General features: G+C 45.1%; 1 protein-coding gene across 1 annotated transcript in view; it reads left to right on the forward strand.

The window, feature by feature from the left end:
- The window catches only part of sorcs1 (sortilin-related VPS10 domain containing receptor 1), a gene marked incomplete at its 3' end in the record, with an annotated part of 151,907 nt that overhangs the window by 95,104 nt on the left and 43,014 nt on the right, over positions 1-13,789 (forward strand). Inside the window, exon 4 of the mRNA XM_079220231.1 lies at positions 7,903-8,061. Within this exon, the coding sequence (XP_079076357.1) occupies positions 7,903-8,061 (159 nt within the window). The remainder of the gene's footprint in view (positions 1-7,902; positions 8,062-13,789) is intronic.

The raw sequence follows: 13,789 nt of genomic DNA on the forward strand, positions 1-13,789 counted from the left end.
AGCTGGCTGGGACATGCCACGCACGCAGCGCTGAGAACCCAATTGAGGACAAGCTAGGGCATGATGGTTTTGTTTGTGGTGGTGGTTGTAGGGGATGGGGGGGGATGGGAGGGGTCCGGGAGGGGAAACAACATCTGTCTGCCCCGAGGCACAATCTCCAAATGGCTGCGACGAGCAGAGAGGCAAGGGCCCGGGACCCTGGGAGAAGAGGAGGGGAGACAGGATGAGAGACACAAATACAGATGGACAGAGAATGGAGGCAGGCTGACAGAGTGTGAGACAGAGACAGAAGAGGGGGGGAGAACAGGAGTTGTTCAGAAGATGGGATGGGTAAACCCAGGTGAGCAGCGGGACTCCATCAATATTCTTTTACTTGCCTTTACAGGACATTGCCCACTTTCTCAACATGGGAGTAAAAGCAATTCAATCCGCCTGAAAGACAGGGTGAGGGACCAGACGCCCCTCCACTCATGCTAACATAAAGTGTTCAGAATAAAGGCATGCACAAGATGGCATATGCCGTGGTGTTATTTATGAATGATCACTGTGAAGAATTTATTTCCGCTGAAGCTCAACACAGATCAGGATTTCCGAGGAGGGAATGCTGCTGGTTAATTATCCAAACGCATCTTGTTTGCCTTGTCTCTGTTCATTCACGAGTAATGAATGTGTAGCTCTGTGTTTTCCAACACAGCTGGCACGCCTTCCCACCTCTGTACCGCCATGAGGGGCAGCTAGATCGCTGTAGCCGAGATGGAAACCCAATTATACCAGAGGCAGAAACATGACATGTTGCTGTTTGTCAGGTCTGGCAGGAGCTGAAATGTCAGGCAGTGTTCAATTAGGCTGAGCTTAAACGCTCCGATCAAGAGACAGGAGTTGCGTTTAATAAGACTGATCAAACCGTTTGAGGATCACCTGGTCGATGTGCTGAAGGAGGCGGCGGGGAAAAGAGAAGTGACGATTATGAATATGCGCGTCGACTCTTTGTTTTCCATGTCCTCCACTTCAGAGCCACGTAGCACGTAGCCACGATGCGTCATGGATATTCATGGCCGAAGTAAGCGAGAGCGATGTGCTGTCGGTGTAGACGGTTTGCTAAGTTACCATGGTTACACATGGACACACAGGCCTGTCTGCCACGTGAGGGCTACAGTTAACTCATTAGTGATCCTGCAGCCTCCCTTACACCTGATAGCAGCTCTGTTATTGTCCCAGACTAAGAACATGTGTGTGTGTGTGTGTGTGTGTGTGTGTGTGTGTGTGTGTGAGTGTGTGTGTGTGTGTGTGTGTGTGTGTGTGTTGCTGTCCAAAGCACTGAATCGAAGCAACAGACCAGGTTTCTTAGCCTGTTTGTATGTCAAACTTTACGCCCATTTATTGGTAGAAACCAAGCAGAAGCAATAGATGTCCTGTGTACAGAATGAACATATGAATATGTAGTGGCGGCTGACAGTAAATGATGGTTATCTACAGCTGTATATTTGCTCCCTAATGAATGATTTAGTGACATAGACTTACAGACATTTCATGCAAGCTTTGACTCAACTTGCAAGGTATGTCAAGAGTCTATGAAGAGGTTAACATAAAAATACTTTGACTCTTTTCACATGATAAAAGAGAGTCTGGGTAAACATTAAAAACAATGCGTCTTTTTAAGCCAGACGTGGTATACAGTGAGAAAGACTTATTGTGGGTGGAAGGGAAGGAGAATAGTCAAGAGTTATTTTGAAGTTAAGTTACTATTTCTCTGACACATAGCTCTCTGCACTAACAGAAGGGTTTCTGTCCGTGTTTCTCCTCCATAGTACACCTCGTTCCAGCTTCACCCTGCAAGGGAAGAGGACACACGTGTCTGTTCCTCCCTCATCCATCTCCACAGGGAAGACGAGAGGGATTAAATACACAGTGACATGATGTGATCTGTGATGCGTTCACATACCTCATCACAGACTCGGCACTTCCAATGTTGGCCCAGCCTTCTGCTCATGGAGTGTCTGGCAGCGGAGAGGGCCGAGACAGGACATCCCGTGGCTTTAAGTGCTGGTCGCTCCTCTTCTAACTCCTGCACGCTGACAGAAGGGATGGACGGGACCCAGAGACTGTTATTTTCTTCAGTTCTGCAGTGTCCCTCCCCCGTTTATGGGTGACAAGGAGGTGAATCAATCCTCCAAAGAGGAGATCGATTACCTCTCAGCAGAGTTCCAGGACACCCCACTCGCAACAGACAGAGAGGGTTTTACTGAACACACTTCCTGGTTCCAAAGAAGATGGGAGAGTTCAGACCCATTAAACATCTCGATGGGCGACAGGTGCGTCGCCCACTCTGGGCCATCGTCTCCGGCTCCTGTTATTGAAAAGGCTGAAGAGGGACTCTCTGCGCAGGTTGTGCAGACCCTCCAGGTAGCAAGAGCAGGATCCATCACTGTCTGTTAGAAAAAGTGGTCCGGGTTCCAACGCTGATGCAAAGAAAGGCTGGAAACACTGATCCTATGCATCTGGGTTTGTTCTCCCTGTTCCACAGTGTTTTGTGGTTATAGGACCGTGTCATGCCTCCGTTACAGTGGATGCAGCACCCACTTCTTCCTGACATGAGGGTTTTGGCGAGAAACCAGTCTTTGGCCACCCTCTCGCGAAGTGGTTCTTGCATGGGGTCCGAAGGCAATGCCCAGCGTTCTGTGCCACCTGCACACAGTGGGAACTGCCATTGGTGCTCGAGGCCTCGCTGGAGGGTCCCTTGGAGCCTCCGGAGTGCAGCACAGTGGCTTGCTGCTTCATGGTGATTGTCGAGGGGCTTCCCTCAGACCAAACCCCTTTCTTTGTTCTCAATACCTTAAGGAGTGCGTTCATGCCGAGGGGTTATTCAGCTGGATCCTTGTTGTCTTCCACACCATGTGAGGGACATGGAGTTACATTCGCTTTGCACAGTTCATGCTTTGGCATGTTATGTTGAACGCACAGCCCTCATCAGTCACACTGAACAGCTGCTTATGGGCTTCTGGGATTGGTGTGGATGAGAAAGCCATGTACAAGAAAATCCTGCTTGGATGGCTTTGTGACTGCATCTCCTAAGCGTATCTGCAGGTGGGATGGGATTACTAGGGTTACTGTAGGGTTACTATATCATAACCTTTGTTTTGAGCACCTCAGTGAAGTGTTGTGGGTGAACATATTCTATAAGTTTTCTCTGAGTTCTAGCCTTGTTACTTTTTTGCCAAGACAGTGACGGCAGGAGATGTTGAGACCTTTAGCCGGTCCAGCACATGTTTACGACTGACATTTCTCAACCTCTTGTGAATACTTTACCCTCTCCTGGCTAGACCTGCTCCCCTTTGACTGCCCTTTGGCTTCAATTAGGAGTCTCGGTATCTCTGCTTTAAGTACACTTTTCCTTTTCCCACAGCCGCTGCTGATACGGGTATGAAAAAGTCCACAGTCGCTGCTGTAGCTTCATACAAAATAACTAATAGAATCATATTCCTTTTATGGTAAATATACTGTCCTTCACCACACAAAGAGACTCAATAAATACAATGTGTTGTAAATAAGTGGTTTATACAGTATCTGTCCTCCATGTCCTTTCTCTGCCTGGCTTTCTTTTGCATGCTCTTTGAGAAACATATACTTTGAAACATTTGAATCAGAGAAGAGTCACAGGCTATTCATAGTGGCAACACAAAGACAGGCCAACGGGCTCAAAAGGAAATTTCCGCCAATGCTTCAAAAGGAGTTCTGAAACATAGAGTAGGTGACAAACTCGAAGAATGCGCTTCTCAGATGTGAACTGACCCTCTCATTTTTCATATTGTTTATGCTCTGACATGTAAAATTGATTTAAAATACGAGATAGTGAGATAACTTGTGAGATGGCTCTGTCAAAGTCAGTAAGTTCAAAACTGTAACCTCAGGTGGATCGGTCTTTGTTCACGAGTAGTTTTTTGCTCAGAAATAAAAATAAACAGGAATTGGCTGAAACCAGTTAATTTACTTCCATTGAATCATTCCAAACCAAGTCGCTGTCACGGCAAAGATAGAACATGGACTTGCCCCAGAGAGATTAAATCTCAGGCTCCTTTTTATTGTTGCACTTTTTGAACGCTTTTCCAATCTGAACAATGTCTGACAACAACAACAAAAATACATATTTATTGCAGGGTGGGACACTAGGCATAGATTTATAGCAAGGACTCACAATCCAATTACTGGGTGACTGTGTGAAATGGAAAGTATGAAGCTAATTTCATTAATATTCTATCTTGGAGTATTTACGGTACTGCGTCGGCAGAATTAATTCAAGTATTCCTTACACATATCCTAAATGTCCTCCAGCTGGCACATATACGCTTCATTAACCTTTGTCATTTTCAACCTTTTGGCCTCATGATTTACAGTCTCTCACGCACACACGCACACACACACACACACACACACACACACACACACACACACACACACACACACACACACACACACATTCTTCTCTTCCACTGAGTGAAATGCTATTCTCATCCTATGAGTGTGCCACTGTTGATCCTTTACATATCTTGTGTCAATTGTCCAAAATCCATCGGGTTGCAATAATGTTTTGGGGTTCATTAATATAGCATTCTAAATACACTATTGGTGTGATTAGTTGTCAGTAACTTATATGAAGACCTTACAGTATGTGGAGATCTACAAATGTGATTTAAAGTTGAAAAGCCAGCAGATGTGGTCCCTCAGAAAATGAAAAGCTGCTAATTGGACCTGTCAATCAACATGAAGAAAATCAACAGGAAAAGGTTTCCAGGAGAACCATGGCCTCCTGTGGTGCTTGCTTTGGATAAAGCAGGCAGTGGCTCGGCCGAGACCTTCAGATAGACTGGAGCGAGTCACAGTGGACTGGTGGCTGGTGGCTGGTGGGTTGGTGGGTTGGTGGCTGGTGGGCTGGTGGGCAGGTGGCTGCTGGGCTGGTGGGTTGGTGGCTGGTGGGCTGGTGGGCTGGTGGGCTGCCGGATTGGTGACTGGTGGCTGGTGCCTGGTGCGCTGGTGGCTGGTGGGTTGGTGGCTGGTGGCTGGTGGCTGGTGGCTGGTGGGTTGGTGGCTGGTGGCAGGTGGCTGGTGGCTGGTGGGTTGGTGGCTGGTGGCAGGTGGCTGGTGGCTGGTGGGTTGGTGGCTGGTGGCAGGTGGCTGGTGCCTGGTGGCTGGTGGCTGGTGGGTTGGTGGCTGGTGGCAGGTGGCTGGTGCCTGGTGCGCTGGTGGCTGGTGGGTTGGTGGCTGGTGGCTGGTGGCTGGTGGCTGGTGGGTTGGTGGCTGGTGGCTGGTGGCTGGTGGGTTGGTGGCTGCTGGGCAGGTGGCTGCTGGGCTGGTGGGCAGGTGGCTGGTGGGCAGGTGGGCAGGTGGCTGGTGGGCTGGTGGCTGGTGGGCTCGTGGCTGGAGCGCTGGTGCGCTGGTGGCTGGTGGGTTGGTGGCTGGTGGGCTGGTGGCTGCTCGGCTGGTGGCTGGTGGGCAGGTGGCTGCTGGGCTGGTGACCTGGTGGGCAGGTGGCTGGTGGGCAGGTGGCTGGTGGGCTGGTGGGCTGGTGGCTGGTGGCTGCTGGGCTGTGGGCTGGTGGGCAGGTGGCTGCTGGACTGGTGGCCTGGTGGCCTGTAGCAGTTCTTGGTCTAACCTGCATGGTGTAACGGCAGCAAACGTGTTTTAGGTTTGACCCAGCGCTGTCGTGCCGGGTCTACATCCCTGTTTCGGAGGAAGAAGGGCAATTCAGGATCGGTTTTGGCTTCTTTGAATCCCTGCATCTGTTGATAGACCGCCCAAGGTTGGTTTGTGTTAGGTCCTTTTTTCGTTCTTTTGTTCTTTTCTTTTGCTCTTTGCTGATCCTGCCCCAGTATCATGGCTGATACTGCCAAAATAACGTCAACAATAAAATAAATAAAATAAAAATCTTCCTCCTACTTCCTTTGAACTGGATAATGTACTTGCCAAGGCTAAAAGGTGTGTAAGCACGTGTCTCTGCCATCGTTTCTATTAAAAAGTATGGATGAGTTTATATTATAAATCCTTGTTTTTAAAGTTTTCCGTGAAATGTCTCTTATGACCACAATCAGTCCAATATGTACAGATAGAAAATATGGATAGAAAAGATTCTGACATTTTCTTTCTAATCTATACTCCAGGTTTTTCTATTTCCACATGTTTTGCTTGCCTTTTCATTAGATGGTGGATTCCCATATTATCATTCAAGCCCATATAAAATCAATATATGGGAACTCATGCACACATCAACATGCAAAAGTAATTTTTTGAGACACTTTGGCATGCAGGAAAGCAACGTGTGGAGGGACTGAGGAGAGGGAATAGCCGTGGAATGCAAACAAGGCAAAGCCCTCCCAATTTCACACCATCGTTTCCTGATCTGAATAACATTATGCTCCCGGCTGCAAGCCTGTCAGTCGCCCAGCCTTTCCTCTTGTTTGTTTAAGATTGAAAAGGTTAAATAAGACTTCGTGTTTCATACAACAAACCAAAACAAGCCTCTTGCATCAGAACCGGAGCAATCTCCATATAGATCTCACCTGGGTGTATTAATCTTCTTATTCCGATACATATTATTGGAATACACAATTTCCGTACGCATGCTGAATCATATTTATATTGCTGTAATCCTCCATTTACCAGAAATACATCCACCACTGATAAAGTTGTCCACTGTTCGAGCTGAGTTTCAGTTCCAGGGAGAGAGCACAGCACTAGTTGGGATTTGTAGTTCAGACAGTTTGAGTACATTTGATTGAATGGGTCAGCATGTGGTCACGTATGTGGCATTATATCTGCCTTTTGTGATTGATGAACTGGTGTTAGTGGTAACGGCTGTTACCCCGGCGAGTGCTGACAAATGACTCACCGGCATTAGAGACCAGAACCACTTTGCTGTATGCTGCCCAGACGGATATTGACTGAGAGAGCCACGTCTCTCAGCTGTCTGACGGCGTGACGGCCACCGAGAGATTGCCACGTTGGCCTTATTCTAATCATATAACAATATATTATTTAATATATTAATTTTTTAACATGATCAGTCAGTTTCTCTTTCAGTATATCTACATTGACTACACTAAGCCTCTTTTTTATATATACAATTAGAAATATTCCCCAGTGAGTATTATGCAAAAAATTATGAAGCAAGAATACAAGATGCTGACCGGGCCTTTTTGTCTGCCATGAGCTGACTGCTAAACATCTGTATGTTGCTCCTTAGTGAACATGCATCTTTAATGGGGGTCACACCAGGGGCCGGTATTTCCCAGCGCTCGTATAGACCCTCTGCTACTGCACTCTACTAATCATGATTGCTCCTCTGACGTTCATTCAATTATATTTGCATCTGATATTACCTCGGGATTTCTTTGTGATTGTGTGATTTTTCTTCTGGGGACTGTGCCAGCATTTGAAGAAAACAGAAAAAAAACAGTAGAACCTCTAAGAAAAGAAAGAAGCTCATGGGAAATTATAGCTTTCAAGCCCTGATGGAGCATCAGCGGAGAGAATGAAGAGAGACGTGAAATGTGAATGATGAGGCACACGCACGCACAGCAACTCCACTCACACACACACACATATATATTTATATAAATATATATATCATACTGATTATATCATCAAGCCTAACAGAAACAAATTATTATTATTTGAGATGTGGAATCATAAGTGAAAAGCTGACTGTTGATGACACGTTTTTATCATGCTAATCTGCAGCCACAGTTGTAATAATACGCTTTACATCTCAGATATGGTAATATGTCTTGACTGACTCGTCTCTTTGTGTCTGTCTTTTTAACGATGCCGACCTTCCTTCTGTTCAGTGCTGAAAACCACAGAGCGGAGCTTCACGCTGTCGCTAATCTCTCATCCCTCTGCCGTCTTCAGATCATGCTGCTGACGGATCCCGAGGTGGAGAGCAGTCTCCTGATCAGCTCCGATGAAGGGGCCACCTACCAGAAGTACCGGCTGAGCTTCTACATCCTCAGCCTGCTCTTCCACCCCGAGCAGGAGGACTGGATCTTGGCCTACAGCCACGACCAAAAGGTGAGAGAGCGGCCACCAAGGCCAGCGGCCCCCAAGGCCAGCGGCCCCCAAGGCCACCAAGGCCAGGGGGCCACAAAAGCTACCAAGGCCAGCGGCCACCAAGGCCACAAATGCCACAAATGCCACCAAGGCCACCAAGGCCACCAAGACCACCAAGGCCAGGGGCCCCCAAAGCCACACAGGCCACCAAGGCCAGCAGCCACCAAGGCCACCATGGCCAGGGGTCACCAAGACCACCAAGGCCAGGGGCCCCCAAAGCCACCAAGGCCAGGGGCCCCCAAAGCCACCAAGGCCAGGGGCATCCAAGGCCACCAAGGCCAGGTGCCACCATGGTCAGCGGCCACCATGGCCACCAAGGCCAGGGGCCACCAAGGCCAGGGGCCACCAAGGCCAGGGCAGCAGGCGGTTGTTGAAAGGTATCAGAGGAGGCTGATCATGAAGTCAGATTAGAAACAAAAGATGGATAAATGTGAGATTTTGTTTCACAAGAGTGTGGCTCAAAGCAAACAGTTCATGACGTCCATTTTGGAGCGGAGCAGATACACATTGGATAATGCAGGTTTCTCCAAATTCACTGATCCAACATTTGACTGTCTACATCCCTGTCGGAGAGCTACGGTGGCCTTTAGGTGACATACACACATGAACGACAAAATCAGGAGACATTAAGTCTAACCTGACTTTGAAAATCAAAACTTTAAACCTAATAAGGACTGAATCATTTTAATATATCATAATGTAAGCAAGAACAATGTATTACTATTAAGTTACATAATATTAATATAAAACATGAAGCGAGACTATTCAAAATGAGTATGTTTTACGAGTAATAAAGCGAAACATTTACTGAGAGCTGACTTGGAGCGTCTGATCAGATTCATAATCTTCTTAGTTATGCTTTGATCAGATGATTCCTGGTTTTGCCAGTTATATGCTTTTTTTACGAAGTCAAAGGTTTATGCAGTTATGTTTTGACTTTCATCAAATGACAAAAGGAGAACAGACCCTTCAAATCCTTTTGCAGAGTTGTCATACCTCTCACAGTGAGCTTTCAAAACAACTTTCGTTGTGGTGCCTTCACTGACAGTCAGGTACATTTCAAACGCAGCCATATTATTGCTCAGTCAAATGTCTCATCATAAAGTAAATGATTAAAAAAGCTTCCTGGCGCCAGCTCAGAGACACAGTGCAAATGGTCTTTAAATAAATAAATGAATCTTCTAAGGAGGCCGTGCAGGATATGCAAAAATAATTGTGTCTGTGAACGTGAGGCAGAGAGAAAGAAAAGAGAGAGGTCAAATTCATACACATTTTAAAATAACCGTTTGCATTAATAAAATTATTTTCTCGCAGCTCAGCCCATTTGTGGCTAATGTTTCAGTTGAAATGAATAATGAAGGCATTCTCCTTTTCTGACGAGACGTGTGTGTGTGTGTGTGTGTGTGTGTGTGATCCTCCTTTCCCTTCTTGAAGAAAGACCACACTTACATTGTGCAGAGTATGATCTCTCATATACTCTCTCTCTCACACACACACACACACACACACACACACACACACACACACACACACACACACACACACACACACACACACACACAAAACAACATACACACATATACCTACACACAGACCTGCTGTTTGATAACTCTGAGATGCCTGAAAGCCATGAATGCAAGTTGTGTTTTTTTCACTTCATTTTAGCTTTTTTAGAATTCAGCTTTCTGGCTTTGAACGAGTCAGACTGAATGCAGAGCATGAATAAATGTAAATAAGGGTATGGGCTTTTAAACCTCTCTTAAATTATAATTATAATTATACTGTAAAAAAGCTGCCCTCTTGCATGAGCCATGTCTACAACGCTGCATATCGGGCCATTGTCCGTAAAATAAAATAAAAACGTGGATATTGAACAGATGTCATGATTTTCTGTAGAAGCAAAAAAACTCTTCTTTTTAAAGAAGACTTTAAAAAGATTAAAGTCCCAGTGAAGCCACACGATATAAAGGGAACACATCGCTCTGCTTCTGGATCCACTTCATCAAACCACAGACGTCACATCAAACACCATAGTAATTTGCAAACATATATTCATTATATCAGCATTCATTCATGTTCATAAAAGAAGATGACGGAAAACACGTATATGATTGTCTTATCAATCTGTGAGTTTTTTTCATGTCAATGTACCACTTTAATCTCAAAGGATATTCGACTCTCTTAAATCCAGGCAATGGCCCTAATATGCTGTCATATCTTGTAGTGAAAGCTTTCAGAATACTTTCCCCTCTCGCTCCATCAGCGGCCTCTTTAGAGGAATGTTTATTTAACACAGAATTCAAAGTAGGACATTGTGTCTACACTTAGCTCTGAGCAACGTTATGCTAAACACGGAGAAAAGTCTTCACGGCGCTTGTGACAGATCACCTTCCTATAAACTTGTTCTGTAAACATTACATACAAATGTCTTCAGGTTTAATCAAAGAGGTCACAGAGGGAGATGGAGTAAGTTGACCTCTGATTTTGACAAATCTGAGAAATAGTTGAATCGTCTTCTTTCAAAAGTCAGAAGCATATTTCGGTATCACACAAAAGCCTTTCAGCCATCAACTTGTTTGCAACAATTAATTGCCTCCCGCTTTGTCAGACGCCATTGCTTTAAACTCTGTAACGCTAAATATCCCTGTAGACCGCGTGTCTCTCTTCAAAGTAGCCCTTTAGCCCTTTAACCCTTTAAGCCCACACCCAAGCCCTGATTTGTATGTTTAATTTGATACATACCATGTTTTTTTCTGGATTTGTGACCTGATACTTCTGACGATGGTTTACATAGTTGTTAGCTTCACTTACGCAACAAAACTACGTTTGTACTTTAGGCTTAGGAGAGGATTGTGGTTTGGCTTAATACAAGTATGTTTTGTTTCTCTAACTGACCAAACTTAGATAAATTAAGTCAACGCTTTGGGTTTCACACAGGAAACAAACAGCGGTCTCCTGGGTGAAAGTCCTGTGTCTGTTTAGTCCATCTAACCTCCTTTCTCTACTGCCACCTACACATAAGCCTTTCACTGGGCAGCTTGTTGGAGTAGTCCATACTCTAGCTTGTGGGTACCACAGAGGATAAAGTCAGGTCCCTAAAACATCCAAACTTTAATTTTGTTGTGTATGAACAACAATTAAGGAAACACGCCGCTCTTGAAGTTCCATAGATGAAGTGAGGGGACATGAACTGCATCATGATGCTGTTTTCCTTCTTGGGACATCTTCACTATGAAAGTAACCGAGCCGCCCTGCGCCTATTATCGGGTGCGAAAATCTTTAAAAAAAAATGTGAACGTCTCCTTAATTATCTCCGGAACCACAGCGTTGTTTAACTTCATTCAAAGTGCTTAAAAAAACTCTTGTGAGAAGAGAAAAAAATAATGAAAGTAACCGTTAAATTGGAGTACTGACGTAATCTCCGACGACCCTACGTCAGCTTGCCGCGGTGGCCAAACGGTTTCACAAGATCCTTCATAAGTATCCCTTACAACGTCGGATTTCACAAACAAACACATTTAAAGATCAGGCAGCTCTCGGTGAGAGAAGGCTTTCACATAGAAAAAGTGATTTTTCCATTTTTGAACCGAACAACAGTTTTCTTTTGCAAAAAATAGGTGCCAACACCCCATAAGCTTTCAGAATCCGATTATTTAGGTCATACTATTTCCAAAAAGGTGTCTCATTAGTATGTGGGATGTTGGTAAGGGTCTGAACCATGGAGGTGGTACAAGTCGGCGACCGCTCCAAAACACGTTTGAGAAATCTTGCTTAGATCATGCTGGATGTTCATAGTTATGATTAAAATATAGTGTAAAAGTAATTTTTATTGAAAATATACAATTTTTTCACAAAAGAATTCTGAAAAAAATGATATAAAATAATACATGTAATATAACTCAATGGGGTTCATACGACTACTTGAACACGGGAACAAAAGTACAGAAGTAAAAACGACCCATAAGTGGAATTTAAAAGGTTCCTCCAGTCATTTTAGTGGGACTGTTCGAGCAATTGACGGGAATGACTCAGCTCTTTGACAATGCGTCAAGAAATGCAAATCAATAACGACAACTTAGTGGCCCCTGAGCCCTTGGGCTCCGAACCCTGGGCCCCGTAGGCCCTTTGGTAACGCAATGGTGGAAACAGACTGCGGTCGCCTCACTATTTTACTCTGTGTGTTCACTCCCTCATGTCTGGGGCCGACTCACTCACACATCATCTCCACCCCTGAGGAAGAGCTTCTCTTTCACTTCCCTCACCTCCGGTTGGCAGTGCCGCTGCATTTGTTGATTGAGAGACCTTTTGGAGGTTGTAAAGTCTGAGTCGACCCCTCCACCCCTCGCCTCCCCCGCCTCCCGCTCGCCGCCTCTTCCCTGTCACTTGCTTGGCTACATACTAACTTGCTGCGGGAGGATAATTAGGCAAAGTGATTTCCTGCACCCCTCTGCCTCGCCCCCTTTTGCTTGCATCTGCTTAGCACAGCTTGGCATGGAAGTCATGGTAATGTCATCACCCGGGCCGTTTGTCTCTCCCTCTTTGACTGGAGAATATACACACAGCAGCTGCAGTCGTCACAGTGAATATATAGTTTGCATATGCCCACTGAGGAGGAAAAAATATATGCGCCACATAATGCAAGGACTGCAATATCATTCTCATGGTGGAGTGGAATATAAAGTCTTAAAGGCATAATATGTAACATTTTCACAATGTTGTATATTGTTGTTGTGTTGTGTACATTATCCCAAATTTCAAACAATTTTCAACCATAAGAAATCTGTTATTTTAATGAAAGATATGGTGTTTCTGTACTGATAGAAGGCTCAACATTGTGGTGTATTTTACAGACTGAAGTGTACTTGTGTGACCTGTGCTGAGTGGGAGATGAACCTCTGCTGTTTGTGGGACACGTTATGGTCCTGGAGCTAGATTATGTGACCTATTTCAGGGCTGAGTCATACAGGGGTCAGGGTTGGGCAAACCTGTAAACGCTATCACCAAATCACTGGGAGCCAGCAGCTAAGCTTTTATCATGGGATGGAAGAACAGGAATTACATTAATAAAACACAGTCGTACAGAAAACACAGTGTGGATTTAACTTTTTGCGAGATGGTCAAAAGGGCATTTGGGCGACCCCTAGCAGCAGGACATGACATGTTTTTTTATTGAAGCGATAATCCATTAAAGTTAGCAGTAACCTTTGTCTTTTGTTTTTGTGATGTTAAAACACAGAGAAATGTAAGAAAGCAATAAGGAACTCAAAGAAAAGAAAAACTCCCCTCTTTGTAAAACAAACAAATACTTGATATGACAGCCGTGATGATCGGTCTGGGTTTTAAAGGATGCTTTGGAGATGCGGGCCCACGCTTCACTCTTGGGGACGGATTCATAAACGCAATTATAAAATAAATGAACATAAACAAATGGAGTCACGTGTTTGTAATCCACTAATAAAGGGTTGTTTACACAGTCTGCATAGTTGATCACGCTCACAATGGAAGAAGTCCAGCTTGAACCAGTGGAATATGTTTTATTCCTCATTGCATTCCAGCTGTGAGCTCAGGTGAGCGGGTTCGACATCAACAGGTGAGGGAGGGGTTTACTTTTGGGGCACGAGGGGTCGAGGTGTCGACCCGACTGCAACCAAAATGTCCTTTTTGTTTCTCGCCATCCCATCATATCTTG

The sequence above is a fragment of the Taurulus bubalis genome (genome assembly GCF_910589615.1).
Source record: "Taurulus bubalis genome assembly, chromosome: 6".
Classification (NCBI taxonomy): Eukaryota; Metazoa; Chordata; class Actinopteri; order Perciformes; family Cottidae; genus Taurulus; species Taurulus bubalis.